The sequence below is a fragment of the Rana temporaria genome, chromosome 12 (assembly GCF_905171775.1).
Source record: "Rana temporaria chromosome 12, aRanTem1.1, whole genome shotgun sequence".
Taxonomy (NCBI): domain Eukaryota; kingdom Metazoa; phylum Chordata; class Amphibia; order Anura; family Ranidae; genus Rana; species Rana temporaria.
In genome coordinates, this window is record NC_053500.1 from 15,075,374 (window position 1) to 15,101,553 (window position 26,180).

Below are 26,180 nucleotides of genomic sequence, written 5' to 3' on the forward strand. Positions count from 1 at the left end.
AAAGAAAGAAGGAAAAATTAAAAAGGAATGAAAGAAAGAAGGAAGGAAGGAAAAAAAGAAAGAAATATGAAGGTAGATTGAAAAATAGAAACAACAAAATAGCGAAATAAAATTAGTAGAGGGATACAGGAAGGGATAAACAGGAGAGAGAAACAGAATTTGTAAAAATAAATAAACAACATATAAAGAGAAAGAATAAGAAAGAAAGAAAAATAAGAGAAAGAAAGAAAAAGGAATATAAAGAACGAAAAAGAAAGAAACATGGATGAAGATAGATAAAAAATATAAACAAAGAGAAACAAAATAGCAAGAAAATTAGTAGATGAAGACAGGAAGGGATAAGCAAGAGAGAAAGAACCAGTTTGTAAAAAGAAATGGACAAAATATAAAGAGAAAGAAAGAGAGAAAAAGAAAACGAAAGAGAAAGAAATATAAAGGAGACAGGAAGGGATAAGCAAGAGAGAAAGAAACCGTTTGTAAAAAGAAAAAGAGAAGGACAACATAGAGAAAGTAAGGGAAAGAAAAGAGATGGAAATGACATTTTGGAAATATTGGTGTCAGAGAATCCACTGATATTTCTGAGTAGCGGATGAGCAGCCTCAGAAGTGATGTTCCAATGCTGTAGAGAGACAGAACAACAGAAGTGCATTAAACCCCTTCATACAGTTTATTTTGATATGAGGATGAGACAGTAGCTGTACACACATATTACAGTTTCTATGGTTGATTTAGAAGAGTTTCTAGCACCTGTATTGTGTGCCAGTCATGCAGAGCCTGTGCCAGTGCTATACATTTCATCTGCACCTTGCATACCTCTGATAGTGGTCAGTGACCACCGACTGCCACTGCCCCTTCAAATCACCTTTTTCCCAACTGTCACTACAACCTTCCCTTTTCCTCCTAAAATAGTTTTGCACATTAGCTGATCTACACCATACACTTATTTAAAACCTAAACCTATCTAGCCTATTCATCTCTGAAAGTTTTACTTTACTCTTCAAAAACCGATTGCACAAAACAAATGTATGTATCTTGCATTATTATGGAACCCAGAAAGAAACACACAAGTGGGTGCAGATAAACCTTTTCTTCAATGTCAATAAAGAATGTGTAAGCATCAAGATGTTTTGGGGAGAGGGGGGAATTATTTGCTTTCTAGTAAAGAAGAGAGAGGGAAGACAAAGAAAGACATTGATAGGAAAGAGAAGGAGCTCAGGAAGGGAGCAAGAGAAATAGACATATGGACCAACAGAGAGGGAGAGGATAAGAAGACAGACAAGTAAAAGAATGGCAGTGAGAGAACAGTTAGTGATAGGTGAGAGATATGAGAAAGAGAGAGAGATAGGTTAGAGAGACAAAGGAGAGATCAGAGAGAAAGGCAGGATAGAGACTGAGAGATTGAGATACGGGACAAGAGTGAGAATAGAGTGAGAGAGATTAGAGAGAAAGAAAGGAGTGGGACTGGGATAAAGAAGATCAAGGAGAGAGGTAATAGAGATAGAAGAGAGAACAGAGAGAGAGGTGAGAAAGACCAAAGACAGAGAGGATAAGGCAAGTGATCAGAGAGAGAGGTAATGGAGATAGGAGAGAGATCAGAGAGAGAGAAAGGGTAAGGACAGAGGAGAAAGAGGCAATGTAGAGAGAGTGGGCGGAGAGGGATCGGAAAGAGAGAAAAAGGGTAAGGAGAGAGAAATAATGGAGATAGAAGAGAGATCGGAGAGGGAGGGTAAGGAGATAAGAGAGAGATCACAGAGAGAGGTAATGGAGAAAGGCGAGAGATCAGAAAGAGAGTTATTGGAGATAGGCGAGAGATCAGAGAGAGAGAGGTAATGGAGATAGGAGAGAGATCCGAGAGAGAGGTAATGGAGATTGGAGAGAGATCAGAGAGAGAGGTAATGGAGATAGAAGAGAGATCAGAGAGAGGTAATGGAGATATGAGAGAGATCCGAGAGAGGTAATGGAGATAGAAGAGAGATCAGAGAGAGGGGTAATGGAGATAGGAGAGAGATCAGAGAGAGGGGTAATGGAGATAGGAGAGAGATCAGAGAGAGGGGTAATGGAGATAGGAGAGAGATCCGAGAGAGGTAATGGAGATAGGAGAGAGATCAGAGAGAGGGGTAATGGAGATAGGATAGAGATCAGAGAGAGGTAATGGAGATAGGAGAGAGATCAGAGAGAGAGAGAGGTAATGGAGATAGGAGAGAGATCAGAGAGAGGGGTAATGGAGATAGGAGAGAGATCTGAGAGAGGGGTAATGGAGATAGGAGAGAGATCTGAGAGAGGTAATGGAGATAGGAGAGAGATCAGAGAGAGAGGTAATGGAGATAGGAGAGAGATCAGAGAGAGGTAATGGAGATAGGAGAGAGATTGGAGAGAGAGGTAATGGAGATATGAGATAGATCAGAGAGAGAGGGTGAAGAGATAGGAGAGAGATCAGAAAGATATGATGAAGAGATAGGAGAGAGATCAGAGAGAGAAGGTAAGGAGAAAAGAGAGATCAGAGAGAGAGTTAAGGAGAGAGATCAGAGGGAGAGGTAATGGAGAAATGAGAGAGATTAGAGAGAGATGGCCGAGAGGGATCGAAAAGAGAGACAAAGGGTAAGGAGAGAGAGGTAATGGAGATAGAAGAGAGATCAGAGAGAGAGGTAATGGAGATAGAAGAGAGATGAGAGAGAGAGGTAATGGAGATAGAAGAGAGATGAGAGAGAGAGGTAATGGAGATAGGAGAGATCAGAGAGAGAGGTAATGGAGATATGAGAGAGATGAGAGAGAGAGGTAATGGAGATAGGAGAGATCAGAGAGAGAGGTAATGGAGATAGAACAGAGATGAGAGAGAGAGGTAATGGAGATAGGAGAGATCAGAGAGAGAGGTAATGGAGATAAGAGAGAGATCAGAGTGAGAAGAGGTAATGGAGAAAGGACAGGGGGACAGGAGAGAGAGAAATAGATGGAAAAATAAGGAAAAACATAACAGAGAGACAGACAGAGAGAACAAGGCAATTAAGAGAGAGGACAGGAATGAGAGAGAAGATATCAGGAGAATTGAGTGAGAAAAGACACAAAAAAACATAAACAAGCAGGAAAGATACAAAGAGAAATGGTGGATTTCTATGGCGCGATAAGAGCGGGGAATGTGCTTGTCACTTATAAGTTGTTTTATGTTCCATGCTCTGTAACATTATAATTTGCATATACATTGATAAAGGCACAGACTGACATATCTGACTGTAGCACACCATAGACCAGCTGTTGACAGTAATTAGACAATCGTTTAGTCAGATCCTCAAGGTATCTTATTCCAAGGTACTTTTTGATCATAAAAAAAATGTTCATAAAAAAACACAAATGACAGTGTTTACAGGGTATACACATAAAAAAAAAAAACAGTCATGTTAAACACAATGAATAAAATACTGATTTAACCTCTCAGGAACCAGGAGAGGCCAGTGCAATAGGTTACCCAGAATCCCAGCGGACAGGGGGTTAAGAGGACCTGCCGTTCTTGGGACGTAGGCTGTTGGATCAGAGAATAGTCCTCGGGTCACTTTCCATCATGGCCCTGGTGGAAAAACCAGAGCCTGACACGGCTTTTAGGAACTGAGTAAGCTACATGTGGCTGTATTATTATCAGAATGCAAGCTAAGACTAGTGCTACCACAAGTCAGCTGTAGGGGGCAGCATTTCCTTCTTGTCACACATTTTTAAGGGCAATCTGTTAAAACTCACAAAGCAACATGCCTCTGTGGGAAAGCGTCTGTTAAAGCTGTAATTCTTTATTTTATGCTAGTTCCAGGATATGGAAGAAGCTGCATGACAGAGTTTTGCAGCTTCCATCTGAGGCTTCTTTCACAGGTGTTATGCTAGGTGGCAGATCCTATGAATGAAAATGGTGTCTCTAAGGCCTGGTTCATACCTATGCAATTTTTTTAGTGTGTTTTTAGTTTTGCATGTTGACCTATGGGCAGGGCCGCTGATAGGGGGTGGGACCACCGGTCCTCTTGTAGGGGGCCTGAGCACACAGGGGGGGCCCACACAGGGAGGGGGATTAGTGATGGACGACAATTGTGTCTCTCTTCCTCCAGCAGCTGAAAGCTGGTCTCTCCCTGCAGCCAGCCAATTTCTATCAGCAGCCCTGCCTATGGGTCACGTTCACATCTGTGCATTATATAGAAAAGGCCAGAGACTTTTTTTTTGTTTTTGTTTTTGGCTCCATAGACTTCAATGGATCAGAAACGTGTATTGAACCCTTTCGAACCCATTTGTGATTGGAAGGGGTTGTAGGCCTCCAGAAGCCTTTATATTGATCCTGGGCTACTTTCGGTTAACTACCCAGCTTATCACTTTCCTTCTGGATGTTTATATTGTCAAGAAAAATTAGGCTTGTGAAATACAGTGGAACCTCGGTCAACGAGTAACGCGGTTAACGAGCATTTTAAAAGATGAGCAATTTAAAAAAAAAAGAAAATCCTGACTCGGTTTGCGAACGTTGGGCTAAATTCACATAGATCAACGGATCTTTAGATCCGCGTGATCTATGTGATTTAAGATCCGCTGGCGCAAGTTTGAGAGGCAAGTGGGTAATTCACAACACACTTACCTCAAAACTTGCGGCGGCGGATCGTAAATCCCCCGGCGGAATTCAAATTCCGCGGCTAGGGGGAGTGTACTATTTAAATCAGGCGCGTTCCCGCGCTGATTTAAATGAGCATGCGCCGTCCGCGAAAATTTCCCGGCGTGCATTGCTCCCACTGACGTCCTAGTGACGTCAGTGGGAGCAATGCACGCCGGGAAATTTCGGCGTGAGCGTAACTAGCGACGATCGGGTTTGAGAATCGGCGTACGCAAACGACGTAAAAAAAAAAAAATTGACGCGGGAACGACGGCTATACTTAACATTGGCTGCGCCTCATTGAAGCAGGGGTAAGTATACGCGGGGAAACCGCTACGTAAACGTCGTAACAACACTGCGTCGGGCCCGCGTACGTTCGTGAATTGGCGTATCTTGCTGATTTACATATTTCTCAGCGTAAATCAGCGAGAACGCCCCCCGCGGCCATTTTTGAACTGCAGTTAAGATCCGACGGTGTAACACATTTACACCTGTCGGATCTTAGGCATATCTATGCGTAACTGATTCTATGAATCAGGCGCATAGATACGACCGGCCTAACTCAGAGATACGACGGCGTATCAGGAGATACACCGTCGTATCTCTCTCTGAATCTAGCCCGTTGTCTTGCAAAATGAGCAGGATTCAAGCCAATGGGGTGTGCAGGCGACACTCGGAACGGTTCGGAGCCGTCCGGAAATACTTCCAAGTGTTTTCAAGCCTTTCCGAGGCTCTCCGGCGACACCCCCCACCTCTGGCCAAATGCGGTATTGCACATGCAATAGAAGTCAATGCGGAAGAAATTATCTTTGTTTCCATTGACTTCTATGGGGAAACTCGCTTTGATATGCGAGTGCTTTGGATTACAAGCATTGTCCTGGCTCGTAATCCAAGGTTCCACTGTATTCTTAAAGTACACCTGTACTAAGATAGACATGTAGGCTACCATTTCTGACCTCCATTTATAAATGCTAGTTATCTGGTTGTCCCGGGGCTTCAAAACTTTGAGCCACTGACCCTGAATGAGCGCCCAGTGATCTAATTCATAGGTTGGAACTCTTGATTTGCATACTTGGCTGCAAATAGAACTAAAGCTGCCAGCGTGAAATCCAGGCAACTAGCATTTTTAGAAGGAGAGGGTAGCAGTCCCAGCCTACGTATCCCCCTGTACCCATGCCACTTTAAATAATAGGAACCTGATCACTGTTTGAGAAGCTTCAGACTACTGCAAGTTGCATCCCCCAAAAAAAAAACATTAAAAACATAATTCAAAGGACTTGTGCAAACGCTTCTTTTGGCTTTTGCTAGATTCATATTTCTTTCTATATTCCTCTTGTGCTTTTTAGGTCTTTACACCATCATTTTGCGTTTTACAGGAAGTTTGAGCCAAAGTAGGGCCACATCCTAAATTCAGCTGCATAGAAAGCCCAGGGGAGCAGTTGATCTCCCAGGTGATAGAATGACGTGTCTAAAAAGCACAGAAGGAAGCAGACAAAACAAAGTGATTTACAGTTGGAACCTCGGTTTTACGAGTAACGTGGTTAACAAGCGTTTTGAAAGACGAGCAACTTTTTCTTTTTTAATTCTGACTCGGTTTGCGAGTGTTGTGTCGCAAAACGAGCAGAATTCAAGCTAATGGGGTGTGCAGTACCACATTTGGCCAGAGGTGCGGGGGCGCCGGTGACACTCGGAACGGTTCAGAGCTGTTTGGAAATACTCAGAATAACTCAGAAACACTTGGGAATACTCCGTTCCTGAGTGTTTCCGAGCCTTTCCAAGGGTTTCCAAGATCAGCCGAGTTGACCCCGAGTATTTTCGATGCTCTCCGGCTCCCCCCACCTCTGGCCACATGTGGTATTGCATACCATAGAAGTCAATGCGGAACGAATTATCTTAGTTTCCATTGACTTCTATGGGGAAACTCGCTTTGATATGCAAGTGCTTTGAAATACAAGCATTCTCCTGGAACGGATTATGCTTGTAATCCAAGGTTCAGAGGCGGCTCTAGGCTTTGTGAGGCCTTAGGCAAAACTTGACATGGGGCCCCACTCACACCGATGATGGGGGATAAATAATTCAAGGACAAGAGCCTCTTCCCCACAACCCTGGCCGGAGGTTGTGGGGGACTGCGGGCAGGGGGCTTATTGGAATCTGGAGGCCCCCAGATCCTGCTCTTTAATAACTACGGGGTGGGGCCACCTGGCAATGTCATCTGCTGAACCCGCCCCCTTGTGACGTCATTGACTGGGTCATTGACATCACAAGGGGTGGAGTCACCAATATTTACTGGTTGTTAGGGATGTTGGAGGCCCCACTCCTAAATCAGGGCTCTTATTGCTTCCTGAGCACAGCAACGTCAAGGTCCCCTGTCCCTCAAAACTGGGGTAATGCATTGGGTGTGAGTGTGAGTCCTTAGGCGACCGCCTAATTTGCCTAATTAAAGAGCCGCCTCTGCCAAGGCTCCACTGTATTTAGTAAAAGCTTAGAGAAGGGTATGTCCAAGTCCCCCGAAGAGGGAGTCTTCCTTTAGTGTGCTGCAATGCTATGTGTTTGTAAGTCTGTATGCCTGCCGTGACCTCCTCAGACCTCCACACAACCCTGTATTACAGGGATAATCTGCACCTGGCACTCAGCAGTACACTGAGTTTGGAGCTGTATGTGCCCGGCACTAACACCCATCTGCCACCATGGGCACCAGCCGCTCGGGCACACGGCAGGCTCGCTTCAGCCAGTGATACAGGGGCTATAGTACATGGCGGAACTGGCATCGGAGAGAGCAGATATCAGACTGCTTTCCTCGCAGGCCATAGTCCTAGCGGACGCCAGCTTGGACATCGACAAGTGGTACCCTGGGATGGCCACTTGAGTCCTGCTCATATTCAAATACTGGTCAAACTCGTTGCGGTCAACATCCCCCCACAGCTCGGACGGGTTCAGGTGCTCCACGGGGTCCAACTGATGAGCTTCGGGCGGCGGGGAAAGTTGACCGAGGGTGGCGCAGCCTGGAGGCCCACCCTGGGTGGTGTAGAAGAAAGCAGAGGACGGTGGAGTCCTAAGAATGTTGCCCATCTGGGTGGGTGAGGGAGAGTACGGTATTGAGAGCTCCCTGAGCGCCTTCTCTTGTCTGAAGTCGATACCAGGCTGGTACGATCGAAAGGACACGGGCTCACCATCTTCCTGCATGTGAGGGGGAAAGAACACGGGTTCCCTCTGCTCCAGGACATCCAAAGGAGACATCTCCGGGGTGGGAAGCCCATACGTTTCCAGTTCACCAGACGCCAGCGGCTGCAGTTCTCGAAAATGGGTGAGACTGGTCTGTCGGTGACCCCCGGAGTAGCCCTCACTTCTCAGAATAGAGCTGCAGTCTGCTCTCTTCATCTTCTTGGCCTGCTTCTTCCTTCGTGGGCGGTACTTGTAGTTGGGGTGGTCCTGGAGGTGCTGGACACGCAGCCGCTCCGCTTCCTCCACAAAGGGGCGCTTCTCCCCAACGCTCAGGTTCTTCCAGGACTGACCTATTGGAGAAACAACACATCGTCACATACAGCCTCGAAAAATAAAAAAAAGTGTCAAAATACATATATATGATGTCATGGGTGTGACCAGGGCTTATTTTTAGGGGGAACTTGGTGGAACTCAGTTCCACCACCTCTGGCTCAGACCCTGGGGAGGGGGGGACTGCTCACCACAATCACTTGTAAACACAGAAGTCCGGTTTTTGTGTTTACAAGTGACAGCTCTGCACTCTGTATGTAACCCCCCCTGAACTCTGCACTCTGTATGTAACCCCCTGAACTCTGCACTCTGTAGGTAACCCCCCTGAACTCTGCACTATGTGTGTAACCCCCCCTGAACTCTGCACTATGTGTGTAACCCCCTGAACTCTGCACTCTGTTTGTAACCCCCCTGAACTCTGCACTCTGTGTGTAACCCCCCTGAACTCTGCACTCTGTATGTAACCCCCCTGAACTCTGCACTCTGTATGTAACCCCCCCTGAACTCTGCACTCTGTATTTAACCCCCCTGAACTCTGCACTCTGTGTGTAACCCCCCCTGAACTCTGCACTCTGTATGTAACCCCCCTGAACTCTGCACTCTGTATGTAACCCCCCCTGAACTCTGCACTCTGTGTGTAACCCCCCTGAACTCTGCACTCTGTATTTAACCCCCCTGAACTCTGCACTCTGTAGGTAATCCCCCTGAACTCTGCACTCTGTATTTAACCCCCCTGAACTCTGCACTCTGTAGGTAATCCCCCTGAACGCTGCACTCTGTGTGTAACCCCCCTGAACTCTGCACTCTGTGTGTAACCCCCCTGAACTCTGCACTTTGTGTGTAACCCCCCTGCACTCTGTGTGTAACCCCCCTGAACGCTGCACTCTGTGTGTAACCCCCCTGAACTCTGCACTTTGTGTGTAACCCCCCTGCACTCTGTATGTAACCCCCCTGAACTCTGCACTTTGTGTGTAACCCCCCTGCACTCTGTATGTAACCCCCCTGAACTCTGCACTCTGTGTGTAACCCCCCTGAACTCTGCACTCTGTATTTACCCCCCTGAACTCTGCACTCTGTGTGTAACCCCCTGAGCTCTGTACTTTGTATGTAAACCCCCCTGAACTCTGCACTCTGTGTGTAACCCCCTGAGCTCTGTACTTTGTATGTAAACCCCCCTGAGCTCTGCAGTCTGTGTGTAACCCCCCCCCCCCCCCCCTGAACTCTGTACTATGTATGTAATGCAATCTTGGTATTTAATGCCCCTTTAAGACCCTTCTACTGTTCGTGAAATTTGACTGGCCACACCCACAATTTGATGTGATTTGGATGGTGTGTGTAGGGGGAGGGGGGTTTTGGAGGGTCGTGGTTGATTTCCAGCACCTATTTGTTTAAGAAAAAAAGCCCTGAGTGTGACCAATAAGTGTGACCAATACACGCACATGCCCATTGTACATGAACGTTTATTTATCCTCCCAAAGGAAATGAGCTTTTCAAAAAGATCATTAGTACATTGGCAATTAGCAAAAATAAAAAATTAAAATGTAAATCTAATTTGGTAAAAGTCTAGTGTCAGAATCGCTTTAATGAAATATCACATTTTTTGGGGTTTGCAATTATCTCAAAATCATACGTACAAGCCAATGACATTGACTTGTTGATTATTTTTGATCTACCCTGTTTTTTGCGTTTCTGTATTTTTGGAAAAATTAAATAAAGAATTCATTAACAATATGTCAATTAAAATTTCAATGTTCAAAAAAAAAGAAGAAGAAAAAAAAAAAAAGATTTAAAAAAATTAAAATTAAATTTCAATGTACCCTGCTGCTTAGCGTGACAGATCATGTTGCAAACACTTTGGGGTTGACTTACTAAAGAAAAATAGACTGTGTACTTTGCAAAGCGCATGTGCGCCAGAGCTTAGTAAATGAGGTAGAGCGTTACTTTAAAAAAAAAAATAATAATAATTACGTGCAAGGAAAAATACGAAAAACAGGATTGGAGCAACATTGGATGATGGACGTCAGCGGAGCTTCTGCTCAATTACTAAGCTCTGGAGGGCAGCTGCACTTTGCACAGTGCACAGCCTATTTGCCTTTAGTAAATCCACCCCATAGACTTCAACATGATTTTATCTAGGAAATTCTGCAAACAGAAAGCATCATTAAAATGTACCTGTCCCAAAGGAAAACAGAACCTACACATGTAGAGGTTCACAAATTAAAGCGTGGGTCTGCCTAAATCTTATTTATTTTATTTCTAGGTGGAATCCGGGTGGCTGCATCATCCATTGACTTGCTATATATTTTAAATATCTCTCCCTTCTAGTTCCCGGTTCTGTTCCTGTCCACCTTTGCAGTTCTAGCTATTCCATCTGCTTTCTATACAATATCAATCAAATGTTAACATCCATCAGGGCCCCCCCCCCCCCCCCACCATAAATAAATGGTAAAATCCATCAGGGATGGTGGGAGCCCCCCCCATAAATAAATGTTAACATCCATCAAGGGTGATGGGAGCCCCCCCCCCCCCATAAATAAACAGTAAAATCCATCAGGGATGGTGGGAGCCCCCCATAAATAAATGGTAAAATCCATCAGGAATGGTGGGAGCCCCCCCCATAAATAAATGTTAACATCCATCAAGGGTGATGGGAGCCCCCCCCCCATAAATTAACAGTAAAATCCATCAGGAATGGTGGGAGCCCACCATAAATAAATGGCCAAATCCATCAGGGATGGTGGGAGCCCACCATAAATAAATGGCCAAATCCATCAGGGATGGTGGGAGCCCCCCCCATAAATAAACAGTAAAATCCATCAGGAATGGTGGGAGCCCACCATAAATAAATGGCCAAATCCATCAGGGATGGTGGGAGCCCCCCATAAATAAATGGCCAAATCCATCAGGGATGGTGGGAGCCCACCATAAATAAATGGCCAAATCCATCAGGAATGGTGGGAGCCCACCATAAATAAATGGCCAAATCCATCAGGGATGGTTGGAGCCCCCCCCCCCCCCCCATGAATAAATGGTAAAATCCATCAGGGATGATTATTATTACTATTATTATTATTATAAAAGATTTATATAGCGCCAACAGTTTGTGCAGCACTTTACAACACGTGGGCAGACAGGACAATACAATTCAATACAGGAGGATTCAGAGGGCTCTGCTCGATGGTGGATTTTAAAATCCACTGATGGTGGGAGACCCCCATAAATACATTTTTAAAAATTCATCAGGGAGGGTGGGAGTCCCCCATAACATTTTAAATCTATCAGGGATGGTGGGAGTCCCTCATAAATAAATGTTAAAATCTATCAGGGATTATTAATATTATAATACAGGATTTATATAGCGCCAACAGTTTGCGCAGCGCTTTACAACATGAGGGCAGACAGTACATTTACAGTACAATTCAATACAGGAGGAATCAGAGGGCCCTGATTGATGGTGGAAGTCCCCCATAAATCAATTTTAAAATCCATTGATGGTGGGAGACCCTAATAAATACATTTTAAAATTCATCAGAGATGGCGGGAGTCCCCCATAAAATAAATGTTAAAATCTATCAGGGATTATTATTATTATACAGGATTTATATAGCGCAGCGCTTTACAACACGAGGGCAGACATTACAGTTACAATACAATTCAATACAGGAGGAATCAGAGGGCCCTGCTGGATGGTGGGAGTCCCTCATAAATAAATGTTAAAATCCCCCATAAATAAACGTTAAAATCCATTGATGGTGGGAGACCCCTATAAATACATTTTTAAATTAATTAGAAAGGGTGGGAGTCCCCCATAATATGTAAAATCCATTAAATATAGTGGGAGACCCCCATAAATACATTTTTTAATTAATTAGGAAGGGTGGGAGTCCCCCATAATATGTAAAATCCATTAGGGATGGTGGGAGTCCCCCATAAATAAATGTTAAAATCCCCTATAAATAAACGTTAAAATCCATTGATGGTGGGAGACCCCCATAAATACATTTTTTAATTAATTAGGAAGGGTGGGAGTCCCCCATAACATGTAAAATCCACCAGGGATGGTGGGAGTCCCCCTGAAAAAATGTAAATCCATCAGGGATGGTGGGCGTCCCCCATAAATAAATGTTAAAATCCATCAGGGATTATTATTATACAGGATTTATATAGCGCCAACAGTTTGCGCAGCGCTTTACAACACAAGGGCAGACAGTGAGTACAGTTACAATACAATTCAATACAGAAGGATTCAGGGCCCTGCCCGATGGTGGGAGTCCCCCATAAATACATTTAAAAATGAATCAGGGATAGTAGGAGTACCCCATAAATAAATATTAAAATCCATCAGGGATGGTGGGACCCCCCCCCCCCCCCCAATAAATAAATGTTCAAATCCATCAGGGATTATTATTCTTACTATACAGGATTTATATAGCACCAACAGTTTGTGCAGCGCTTTACAACACAAGAGCAGACATTATAATACAAATCATTACAGGAGGAATCGGAGGGTTCTGCTGGATGGTGGGAGCCCCCCATTAATAAATGTTAAAATCTATTAGAAATGGTGGGAGCCCCCCATTAATAAATGTTAAAATCTATTAGGGATGGCGGGAGCCCCCCATTAATAAATGTTAAAATCTATTAGAAATGGTGGCAGCCCCCCAATAATAAATGTTAAAATCTATTAGGGATGGCGGGAGCCCCCCATTAATAAATGTTAAAATCTATTAGAAATGGTGGCAGCCCCCCAATAATAAATGTTAAAATCTATTAGGGATGGCGGGAGCCCCCCATTAATAAATGTTAAAATCTATCAGGGATGGCGGGAGCCCCCCATTAATAAATGTTAAAACCTATCAGGGATGGTGGGAGCCCCCCATTAATAAATGTTAAAACCCATCAGGGATGGCGGGAGCCCCCCAATAATAAATGTTACAATCTATTAGGTATGGTGGGAGCCCCCCATTAATAAATGATAAACCCATCAGGGATGGTGGGAGCCCCCCATTAATAAATGTTAAACCCATCAGGGATGGTGGGAGCCCCCCATTAATAAATGTTAAACCCCTTTAGGTATGGTGGGAGCCCCCCATTAATAAATGATAAACCCATCAGGGATGGTGGGAGCCCCCCATTAATAAATGTTAAACCCATCAGAGATGGTGGGAGCCCCCCATTAATAAATGTTAAAATCTATCAGGGATGGTGGGAGCCCCCCATTAATAAATGTTAAACCCATCAGGGATGGTGGGAGCCCCCCATTAATAAATGTTAAACCCCTTTAGGTATGGTGGGAGCCCCCCATTAATAAATGATAAACCCATCAGAGATGGTGGGAGCCCCCCATTAATAAATGTTAAAATCTATCAAGGATGGTGGGAGCCCCCCATTAATAAATGTTAAACCCATCAGAGATGGTGGGAGCCCCCCATTAATAAATGTTAAAATCTATCAAGGATGGTGGGAGCCCCCCATTAATAAATGTTAAAACCCATCAGAGATGGTGAGAGCCCCCCATTAATAAAATGTAAAAACCCATCAAGGATGGTGGGAGCCCCCCATTAATAAATGTTAAAACCCATCAGGGATGGCGGGGGCCCCCCATAATAAGAAGAGCAGTAAGAAGCCCTGGGAATTCTCACTGACAGAGTCCCGGGGGGGTGTTTTAGGTCCTCGGCACCCACCAAACCCCCTAATCATATGATGGATGATTCCTTTAAACAAAAGGAAGGTTTTATTTTTAGTCTGCCGGGGTCAGAATCATTGTTCTAATGTCACGCTTTGCAGCTGCTCTTTGGATCTTAAGTTTGCGTTTCCGAGGTTTTAAGAGGAGCCAAAACCACCGATTTCCACTGCTGATTAGTCAGCAATAGCAGCGCGAATCTACAATTTCACAGCGCGCTCTACAAAGCGGGGACCTCGCTTCCCATCCAACACGATAAGGACAATCACACACAATTTCTTCCAATCCCTTTTTCATTTTTTATTTTTTTCCACTGAATTATAATTGATTAAGTTAAGCATCCTCCACTCAGCTAAGACCCAAATTACGAAACGCAACATTTTTTTTTACAACCCAAACCCGTGGATTTTTTTTTTTGCGACCGTCCGAAGGCGTTTAAAACCTTTGCGCCATCGGACGGCCAGCCATCTCACCTAGCATCTTGCTCAGTACGGCATTGTGCAGGTCTGGGTTCTGCTGCGCCAGTCTCTTTCGCTCGTCTTTGGCCCAGACCATGAAGGCGTTCATGGGGCGCCGGATTCGGGGTTCGCCCGGCTTGTCCTCCGAGTGGCTGTATCCATAGCCGGGCGAGGGGCTCGGCGCTGGGCTGTCCGGAACTGGCGGGGAGCTGGGGGCGTGACCGGGTTCAGGGGCTGCGGGCGGAGGGGGTACCCATGAACCGGCACCTCGTTGGCCCAGAGTAGTCTCCTCTGTGCAGTAACTTGGCTCAGGTCTATGCATTCCAGCTGGGGCACCTCTTGTGGGCAAAAGTGGGCACACGGAATGTGTAAATCCAAGGGGGGGGCGGCGTGTCCGTGTACTCCTTCTGGAAAGAGTAGCTGCCAATCGATCGATCGATCTATCTATCTATGATCTGCTCAATCTTTCCCCTGCCTCTGGCGTCGCCCGTCTCTTCTGTCATTCAGAATCCAGCTGTTTGGGTTTGCTCGGAATAATAGGGACCAAATATAGAAACTTGTCACCAATCAGCTGCAGGGTGGGAGGAGGCAAACCCTGGAGGGGGTAGAGGAGGCCGTGCCGGTGAAATACACTAGAGAGCTGGGTCGCTTTTTGGATGCTGTCATTAAGTAGTTAACCCCTTAAAGCATTGTATATATAGCAAATATATTGCGCTACTAAAGTATACTGTGATACTAAAAAAGAAAGTGGTAATTTTCAGGCGGCCAGCACACCAATGGATAAAAGTGCAAAGTGATAAAGAACCCCTTGAAGCAGGCGTGTTCAACTGGTGGGGCTTTTTCGTGCCTTTTCTTCGTGGCACTTAGCTAACCAAAAGAATTTATTTTCTTTGTGCCAAAAAAAAAAAAAATGTTCCCCCCCCCCCCGACTCAACAAGGTTCATGCACGCTGCTGCCGCTGCTCCTAAACTGACGTTTTTTTTGGGGGGGGGGCTTTGGGCATCTTTATTGCCAACTCCCCTCAATAAAAGCCATTCGGATTGATTTACTAAAGGAAAAATAGACTGTGCACTTTGCAAAGTGCAATTGCTCCAGAGCTTAGTAAATGAGGTAAAGCTTCACTTTGCACAGAATGCCCAATCATGTTCAAGGAATAATATATATATATATATATATATATATATATAAATACCGTATGTACTCGTGTATAAGTCGACCCGAATATAAGCCGAGGCACCTAATTTTACCACAAAAAAATGGGAAAACGTATTGACTTGAGTATAAGCCTAGGGTGTCCATATGCATGCCTCACTTTGCCTCACTATGTCCATGTGCCCATGCCTCACTGTGCCCATGCCTCACTGTGTCCATGTGCCCATGCCTCACTGTGTCCATGCCTCACTGTGCCCATGCCTCACTGTGTCCATGGGGGTTATTTACGCCAGGCAAATCCACTTTGCACTACAAGTGCAAACTACAAGTGCAAAGTGCACTTGAAATTGTACTGAAAGTGCACTTGGAAGTGCAGTCGCTGTAAATCTGAGGGGTAGATCTGAAATGAGGGGAAGCTCTGCTGATTTTATCATCCAATCATGTGCAAGCTAAAATGCTGTTTTTTATTTTCCTTGCATGTCCCACTCAGATCTACAGCGACTGCACTTCCAAGTGCACTTGTAGTTTCCACTTGTAGTGCAAAGTGGATTTGCCTTTCGTAAATAACCCCCCATGCCTCACTGTATTCATGCCTCCCTGTGTCCATGCCTCACTGTGTCCATGCCTCACTGTGTCCATGTGCCCATGCCTCACTGTGCTCATGCCTCACTGTGTCCGTGCCTCATTGTGTCCATGCCTCACTGTGTCCATGCCTCACTGTATCCATGCCTCACTGTGCCCATGCCTCACTGTGTCCATGTGCCCATGCCTCACTGTGCCCATGACTCACTGTGCCCATGCCTCACTGTGTCCATGCCTCACTGTTCCCATGCCTCACTGTGCCCATGCCTCACTGTGCCCATGCCTCACTGTGTCCATGCCTCACTGTGTCCATGTGCCCATGCCTCACTGTGCCCATGCCTCACTGTGTCCAAGCCTCACTGTGTCCATGCCTCACTGTGCCCATGCCTCACTGTGCCCATGACTAGACTTACGTTTAACATGGAAGGGGTGCCCGACTTTGAAAAATCGGTGCTCCCTGGCCGTAGATCCCCTGGACAACAAACTTTGCACACTTGTAGAGGAAGAGTGGGGCTATATGTGTGCCAAGTCCAGGGAACCGACGGCCGGCCACTAACGGGTCACCAGGGAAATTACCGTTTAACATGGGAGTGTATGAAAGGGGTGCCCAGTTTGAAAGATCGGTGCTCCCCGGCCATAGGTACTCCAGACAGCAAACTTTGCACACATGTAGAGGAAGAGTGTGGCTATATATGTGCCAGTTTGGGGTCCAGGGGAGCTACGGCCGGCCGGTACCGGGCGCCCAAAGTCCGGGAGATTAGGCGCAACAAGGTGAAGCCGAGGGGGGGATTTTAACACAAAAAAAATGTGCTAAAAAACTTGGCTCGAGTATATACGGTATATATATTAAAAATAAAAATAAACTTTTTTACTGGCATATGATTGGTTAATGGGAGTCTGCAGAGCTTCTGCTCATTTACTAAGCTCTGGAGCAACTGCTCTTGCAGAGTGCAACTTTAGTAAATCACCCCCATAGACTGTGCACTTTGCAAGCATAGTAAATGAGGTAAAGCTACACTATGGGGGTGATTTACGTGAGGAAAATTCACTTTGCACTACAAGTGCACTTGAAATTGCCCTGAAAGTGCACTTGGAAGTGCAGTCGCTATAGATCCGAGAGGGGACATGCAAGGAAAATAAAAAACAGCATTTTAGCTTACACATGATTGGATGATAAAATCAGCAGAGCTTCCACTCATTTCAGATCTACCTCTCAGATGTACAGCGACTGCACTTCCAATGAAACAAGAAAAGTTGCTCCAGGTGAGCGAGTCTCTGGTTGATCCCCACACACGCATTAGTCAGGTGCTAGCTCAGCTTGCATGCTGTATAACGTGAAGAAATAATTTCGGACGGCTGCACTTCCAAAAAACCTTTTATTGAAGCTTCATATGACAAGTGGTTGACAGATGGAGCAGGGGACAAAGAGGTAGAGGCGTTTCGCGCAAATATCAGCGCTTAGTAATGACTGAGCGCTGATATTTGCGCAAAACGCCTCTACCTCTTTGTCCCCTGCTCCATCTGTCAACCACTTGTCATATGAAGCTTCAATAAAAGGATTTTTGGAAGTGCAACCGTCCGGAATTATTTCTTCACACAGACTGCACTTCCAAGTTTGTAGTGCAAAGTGGATTTGCCTTTCATAAATAACCCCCTTTTCAAAGAATACCCAAATCACATGTAGGTAAAAACAAACATATGATTGGATGATGAAAGTCAACAGGGGCGGCCCATCCATTAAGGGCGCACGGGCGCTGTTTCCCCTTTACATCCCCGCTGCCGCGCCACGCCCTACCCATGCATCCAGCACCTTTCAGGGCACCGGGCGCATGATTTACAGCAGAGGCTCTAATAGGCTTCAAAATAGGGTGGGCTCCGGTCGCAGAGCATTGCGCTCGGAGCCCCACCAAGGTGCGTTAGAATAGCGAATGAATATTCACTGTTCCAACACTGAATCGCCTCTCCGCCAATCAGGAAGTGCGGGTCTGATATCTGGCTTCAAAATAGGGTGGGCTCCGGTCACAGAGCATTGCGCTCAGGGACCCACCCAGGTGTGTTACCCTGTTTCCCCCGAAAATAAGACCTAGCGTAAAGTTCTGGGAGGGCTGCAATATAAGCCCTACCCCGAAAATAAGTCCTTGTAAAATCATTGAATCCATTCTGTAAAAAGATTATATAAAAGTATAGCGTGTCTCCTTGTGTAACTTTATTGGGGAAAATAACTTATGGGAGATTTTTATTTATTTTAAAAAATTGCAATAAGTGTATATTGATTGGTGTGCGCAAAAGTTATAGCATCTACAATATAGGAGATTTTTATTTATTTTTTTCATACTAGTAATGGCGGTGATCAGCGTTTTTTATCGGGACTGCGACATTGCAGCGGACAGATCGGACACTTTTGACACTTTTTTTGGGACCACTGACATTATTACAGTGATCAGAGCTAAAAAATAGCTATTGATTACTGTATAAATGTCACTGGCAGGGAAGGGGTTAACACTGGGGGGGGGGGGGTGATCAAAGGGTTAAATGTGTTCCCTCATTGTGTGTTCTAACTGTAACATTGTGACAACCTAATTTTTCCATAACTGTGAGGGGATGCGACTGCCTTGGGGAGGAGACATATCATTGTTCCACTTCCTACTTGGCACAATCTGTTTCTCCTCCCCTGACAGGACAGGGATTTCTGTGTTTACACACAAAAATCCCCGTTCCTGCTCTCGTGCCCGCAATCACGGGATCGCACCGCCGGCCACACGCAGTGCAGCGGGAAAAATATATATTTATATATACTGCGGCTTCTTAACCACTTAAGGACCGCCTCCTGCATATATATACGTCAGCTGAATGGCACGGCTGGGCACATGTACGTACAGGTACGTTCTCTTTAAGTGCCCAGCCGTGGCGCGCCCGCGACCCGGTCCGAAGCTCTGTGACCGTGACCGCGGGACCCGCGGACCCGATCGCCGCTGGAGTCCCACGATTGGTCCCCGGAGCTGAAGAACGGGGAGAGCCGTGTGTAAACACAGCTTCCCCGTTCTTCACTGTGGCGCCGTCATCGATCGGGTGTTCCCTAATATAGGGAATCACAATCAATGACGTCACACCTACAGCCACACCCCCCTACAGTTAGAAACACAGATGAGGTCACACTTAAACCCTTCAGCGCCCCCTAGTGGTTAACTCCCAAACTGCAATTGTCATTTTCACAGTAAACAGTGCATTTTTAATGCATTTTTTGCTGTGAAAATGACAATGGTCCCAAAAATGTGTCAAAATTGTCCGATGTGTCCGCCATAATGTCGCAGTCACGAAAAAAAATTGCTGATCGCCGCCATTAGTAGTAAAAAACATTTTTTTTTATAAAAATGCAATAAAACTATCCCCTATTTTGTAAACGCTATAAATTTTGCGCAAACCAATCAATAAACGCTTATTGCGATTTTTATTACAAAAAATAGGTAGAAGAATACGTATCGGCCTAAACTGAGCAAAAAAAAATTTTTTTTATGTTTTGGGGGATATTTATTATAGCAAAAAGGAAATAATATTGAAGTTTTTTCAAAATTGTCGCTCTATTTTTGTTTATAGCGCAAAAAATAAAAACCGCAGAGGTGATCAAATACCACCAAAAGAAAGCTCTATTTGTGGGAAAAAAAGGACGCCCATTTTGTTTGGGAGCCACGTCGCACGACCGCGCAATTGTCAGTTAAAGCGACGCAGTGCCGAATCGCAAAAACTGGGCGGGTTCTTTACCTGCCTAAAGGTCCGGGTCCGGGTCTCAAGTGGTTAAAGGAGCCGCAGTATATATATGGCTATTCGCGCAGCAAACCCATTCTGCTGCCATATATATACAGGAACAAGTCAGGAAGTGGGTAAACAATAAATTTTTATCTTTTTTTTTTATCTTGCATCTTAGTGCTTCCAATCTCCTGCAGTCCTTTTGCAGCTACTTCTTCTCCGCATGTTGTTGGCTGTGTTTTTTTGGGGGGGCGGGGTTTCCTGATGGCGACGATAGTGAATCGTTCTTGTGCAACGTGTGTCATAAAACCACTTGCAGGTTACATCAGGGCAACACAAGGGAAAAATTGGGAGATACGGAGAGAGCGTTGTAACCCTATAACAGGAAATGCCTGCACAAGCACATGTATGTCAGGATCCCCGGTAGGGACATCCTGCCTTCCCAAAAATCAGCTTGTGCTGTAACGAATCACAGCACAGTGATTGGACACAAGAGGGCGGGATTTACGATTTCTCTAATCATAAGCAGTGGGAAGGATTGTGCTCCTCTAGGCATTCAGGGCCAGGACAAGTACTGTCAGTGAGTAAAGCGGTGACGTGACGGCCATTTTTGGGGGCATCAGTTTGGCTTGGAGGGCTGGCTGTGTCAGTTTCATTCCGGGACACTGTATTGTCCTGGAATGAATGTACCCGGGACAGACCTACAAAATGCGGGACTGCCCCGGGCAATCCAGGACACGTGGTCAGAGGCGTTGCTAGGGGGGTGCGGTCCGCACCGGGTGACACCCGCTAGAGGGGTGACACATCCCGTTTTTTTTTTTTTTTTAGCTGACATGCCTAGCCTGCCCTGGGCAATCCCAGCCTGCCCTGTACCACCCCAGCCTGCTCTGTGCCACCCCAGCCTGCCCTGTACCACCCCAGCCTGCCCTGTATCACCCAGCCTGCCCTGTACCACCCCAGCCTGCCCTGTACCACCCCAGCCTGCCCTGTACCACCCCAAACAGCCCTATACCACCCCAGCCTGCCCTGTACCCCCCCCAAACAGCCCTGTACCACCCCAGCCTGCCCTGTACCACCCCAGCCTGCCCTGTACCACCCAGCCTGCCCTGTGCCACCACAGCCTGCCCTGTACCACCCCAGCCTGCCCTGTACCACCCCAAACTTTTCCATGCCACCCCAACTTGCCCTGTGCCACCTTAACTTGCCCTGTACCGCCCCAATCTGCCCTATGCCACCATAACTTGCCCTATACCACCCCAACCTGCCCAATGCCACCCTAACTTGCCCTGTACCACCCCAACCTTTCCCATGCCATCCCAACTTGCCCTATGCCACCCTAACTTGCACTATACCACCCCAACCTGCCCTGTACCACCCTAACTTGCCCTATACCACCCCAACCTGCCCTATGCAACCCTAACTTGCCCTATACCACCCCAAACTACCCTATATCACCCCAACATGCCCTATACCACCTTAACCTGTCCTATACCACCCCACTACACCAACCTGCCACTATACCACTCTATACTACCCTAACCTGCCACTATACTGCCCTATACTATCATTTACAGGGGCTGGTTTGGGGTGCGCCCCGTGCCCGTGCGCTGCCTGCTTGGTGCTGGGCAGCCTAGACAGAGGGGGGGTGACACCATGTTTTACCGCACCGGGTGACACCAACCCTAGTCACGCCACTGCACGTGGTCGCCCTAATCCCTGGGGATTATTTTACTGAAAAATATTTAAATATTGAAAATGACTCTTGAGCCTGTTTTGTATGACTTTTTTAAGTGCATCTAAAACATTTTTTTTGTTCTGTCACTTCCTGTTATGGGGGGGACTCTGCCCCTGTCTCCTGATTGCGCTCCTGCACTGTCACACTGCTTTCCGATGGAGCCTGCAATCAGTGCTTTCAACACACCTTACTGCACAGGCATGCGCCTCCTCTGTTGTCACCATCAGGAAACCTGCCTTGAAAAATGCCATGCACCCACGGCTGGAGTGCTTTCCTTTCCTCACTTGATATTGCTCTTTAGATCAGAAGGTGCCCTCCTGCATTTTTATTGGTAAGCAGATAGCAGTAAAATGGATGCTAAAAATGTAGCCTTACGCATAGGAATTGATTTACCAAAGGCAAATAGACTGCGCCCCTTGCGAAATGCTCCAAAGTTTAGTAAAAGAGCAGAAGCTCTGCTGACTTCCATCATCCAATTATGTGCAAGCAAAAATGCATTTTTTCTATTTTCCTTGCATGTGATTGGGTATTCTTTGTCCCTTCATCTAATTTATTTCACTTAAGTCCCGGACCAAAATGCAGCTAAATGCCCAGGCCAGGTTTTGCGATTCGGCACTGCGTCGCTTTAACAGACAATTGCGCGGTCGTGCGACGTGGCTTCCAAACAAAATTGGCGTCCTTTTTTTCCCACAAATAGAGCTTTCTTTTGGTGGTATTTGATCACCTCTGCGGTTTTTATTTCTTGTGCTATAAACAAAAATAGAGCGACAGTTTTGAAAAAAATTCAATATTTTTAACTTTTTTCTATAATAAATATCCCCCAAATTATATAAAAAAACATATTTTTTCCTCAGTTTATTTTTGGTAAAAAAATCGCAATAAGCATTTATCGGTTGGTTTGCGCAAAATTTATAGCGTTTACAAATATAGGGGATAGTTTTATTGCATTTTTATATAAAAAATTTTTTTTACTACTAATGGCGGCGATCAGCGATTTTTTTCGTGACTGCGACATTATGGCGGACACTTCGGACAATTTTGACACATTTTTGGGACCATTGTCATTTTCACAGCAAAAAATGCATTTAAATTGCATTGTTTATTGTGAAAATGACAGTTGCAGTTTGGGAGTTAACCACAGGGGGCGCTGAAGGAGTTATGCTTCACCTAGTGTGTGTTTACTACTGTAGGGGGGTGTGGCTGTAGGTCTGACGTCATTGATCGAGTCTCCCTATAAAAGGGATGACACATTCGATGCAGCCACCACAGTGAAGCACGGGGAAGCTGTGTTTACATACGGCTCTCCCCGTTCTTCAGCTCCGGGGAGGCGATCGCGAGGTGGCTAGAAACAAATAGCCGCCCCCTCATCCCGGATCGCTCCCAGACGATTTCCGACTGCCGCATGTACCGGGGGGGGGGGGGGGGGTCGTTAAGTGTTTAAAGGGGTTATAAAGGTACAATTTTTTTTCCTTAAATAGCTTCCTTTACCTTAGTGCAATCCTCCTTCACTTACCTCATCCTTCCATTTTGCTTTTAAATGTCCTTATTTCTTCTGAGAAATCCTCACTTCCTGTTCTTCTGTCTGTAACTCCACACAGTAATGCAAGGCTTTCTCCCTGGTGTGGAGTGTCATGCTCGCCCCCTCCCTTGGACTACAGGAGAGTCAGGACACCCACTAACGCACAGCTCCTTTCTCTATCTGCAACGTAGAGAGCGTCCTGACTCTCCTGTAGTCCAAGGGAGGGGACGAGCACGACACTCCAGGGAGAAAGCCTCGCATTACTGTGTGGAGTTACAGACAGAAGAACAGGAAGTGAGGATTTCTCAGAAGAAATAAGGACATTTAAAAGCAAAATGGAAGGATGAGGTAAGTGAAGGAGGACTGAACTAAGGTAAAGGAAGCTATTTAGGGGAAAAAAATTACCTTTACAACCCCTTTAAGCTCTGGAGCAACAGTCTATTTGCCTTTAGTAAATCAACCCCATAGCATCTACAAACTATGGGACATATACTGGAATTTTTTATTTTTATTTTTATCCTATTTGTGGTGCCGATTAACAACTTTATAGTGGGACTGCAATATTGCAGCAGATAATCTGACACTACCTGACACTTTTTGGGAACCAGTGATACGAATAAAGTGATCAGTGCTAAAAATATGCATCGTCACTGTACTAATGACACTGGCTGGGAAGGGGTTAACTTCAGGGCCAATCAAAGGGTTAAATGTGTGCCTAGCCAATGTTTTTGTGTACACAGTGTGCTGCTTTTACTCAGAGATGTGATGGATTCCAGTGGAATGGGGATCCTCCATAGCAGGGGTCTCCAAACTTTCCAAAGACAATAAATAGTAGCTTATCATTGGTGTCAGTGAGAGAAATAGTGCCCCATCATTGGTGTCAGTGAGAGAAATAGTATCCCATAATTGGTGTCAGTGAGAGAAATAGTATCCCATAATTGGTGTCAGTGAGAGAAATAGTATCCCATAATTGGTGTCAGTGAGAGAAATAGTATCCCATAATTGGTGTCAGTACAAGGAATAGTGTCCAATCGTTGGTATCATTGGGAGGAATAGTGTCCAATCATTGGTGTCATTGAGAGGAATAGTGTCCAATCGTTGGTGTCATTGAGAGGAATAGTGTCCAATCGTTGGTGTCATTGGGAGGAATAGTGTCCAATCGTTGGTGTCATTGGGAGGAATAGTGTCCCATCATTGGTGTCAGTGGGAGGAAATGTGTCCCATCATTGGAGCCACGGAGAGGAATAGTGTCCCATCATTGGAGCCACGGAGAGGAATAGTGTCCCATCATTGGAGTCACTGGGAGGAATAGTGTCCCATCATTGGAGCCACGGAGAGGAATAGTGTCCCATCACTGGAGCCATGGAGAGGAATAGTGTCCAATCATTGGAGTCACTGGGAGGAATAGCGACCCATCATTGGAGTCACTGGGAGGAATAGCGACCCATCATTGGTGTCAGTGGGAGGAAATGTGTCCCATCATTGGAGCCACGGAGAGGAATAGTGTCCCATCATTGGAGCCACGGAGAGGAATAGTGTCCCATCACTGGAGCCACGGAGAGGAATAGTGTCCCATGATTGGAGTCACTGGGAGGAATAGCGACCCATCATTGGAGTCATTGGGAGGAATAGCGACCCATCATTGGAGTCACTGGGAGGAATAGCGACCCATCATTGGTGTCAGTGGGAGGAAATGTGTCCCATCATTGGAGCCACGGAGAGGAATAGTGTCCCATCATAGGAGCCACGGAAAGGAATAGTGTCCCATCATTGGAGCCACGGAAAGGAATAGTGTCCCATCATTGGAGTCACTGGGAGGAATAGTGTCCCATCATTGGAGCCACGGAAAGGAATAGTGTCCCATCATTGGAGCCACGGAAAGGAATAGTGTCCCATCATTGGAGTCACTGGGAGGAATAGTGTCCCATCATTGGAGCCACGAAGAGGAATAGTGTCCCATCATTGGAGTCGCTGGGAGAAATAGCGACCCATCATTGGAGTCACTGGGAGGAATAGCGACCCATCATTGGAGTCACTGGGAGGAAATGTGTCCCATCATTGGAGCCACGGAGAGGAATAGTGTCCCATTATTGGAGCCACGGAAAGGAATAGTGTCCCATCATTGGAGTCACTGGGAGGAATAGTGTCCCATCATTGTAGCCACGGAGAGGAATAGTGTCCCATCATTGGAGTCACTGGGAGGAATAGTGACCCATCATTGGAGTCACTGGGAGGAATAGCGACCCATCATTGGAGCCACTGGGAGGAATAGCGACCCATCATTGGAGTCACTGGGAGGAATAGCGCCCCATTATTGGAGTCACTGGGAGGAATAGTGCCCTATTGGTGTCACCGGGAGGAATAGTGCCCAATCTTTGGTGTCATTGGGAGGAATTATGCCCCTTCATTGTTATTAGTGGGAGAAAAGTGCCCTATTGTTAGTATCCGTGGATGTAATAGTGCCCCAAGGGCCAGATAAAGGCAGGCAGAGGGCTACATCTGGCCCCTGGGCCGCAGTTTGGAGACCACTGCTCCATAGGAACTAATTTAAAGATAGTTGAGGAGGATTCTTCCAGGCGATGTTGAACCTGGATGACCAAAAGAGTACTGAGGGTAGCAAGGCATCCTAAGTCTATAAGTGGAGGACAGTTATTAGTAGAGAGCGGGCCACACTCTATAGCCGCCTAGTCCTATGGGGTTGTGGGGGGAGGGGGGCACCACAACCCCATAGGGCACCACATTTTTTTATTATTTCTGCTACAATTCCACTTAAAATTGCCAATCAGATTTTAGCCAGCAGAGGGAGCAACAAAGTCAATGTACCTGAAATCCACTAAATGAAGTGTTAACCCCGAGGCGATTCAGTTCGCATGTGTCGCACTATACAAGTTTCTCACTCACTCACTCAAACAGGGCTGACTTCACTTGTTACTGGGAGTTGTTGTCGCTTGTAAGGCTTCTTTCACACTATGGATTGTATGTCCGTTTTATAATATCCGTTACTACTGTTATTACACCTATTAACGGACGTTTATTAACGGATTTAATAACGGATACATACGGATAAATATTTTACCATTCTTCCTTTATTGAAAACGGATAATGTTTATCCGTATATATCCGTATACATCCGTTATATCATTCCTTTCTAACGTCCGTTAATAAAAACCATTTCACCCTTTCTTGAAGTCCAGCTCCAGAAGTCT

At 45.8% G+C, this 26,180-nt stretch overlaps 2 protein-coding genes across 2 annotated transcripts in view; one reads left to right on the forward strand and one right to left on the reverse strand.

Moving 5' to 3' along the window:
* Positions 1 to 26,180, forward strand: part of TCEA2 (transcription elongation factor A2) — a 135,929-nt gene that overhangs the window by 52,337 nt on the left and 57,412 nt on the right. The gene's annotated exons all lie outside the window — the stretch shown is intronic.
* On the reverse strand, positions 6,838 to 14,780 carry SOX18 (SRY-box transcription factor 18). Its single transcript, XM_040329714.1, has 2 exons — positions 14,258 to 14,780; positions 6,838 to 8,121 (listed from the first exon to the last, which is right to left on the reverse strand). Exons 1-2 carry the CDS (start codon positions 14,562 to 14,564, stop codon positions 7,334 to 7,336), a joined length of 1,095 nt encoding a protein of 364 aa, XP_040185648.1. The 5' UTR covers positions 14,565 to 14,780; the 3' UTR covers positions 6,838 to 7,333.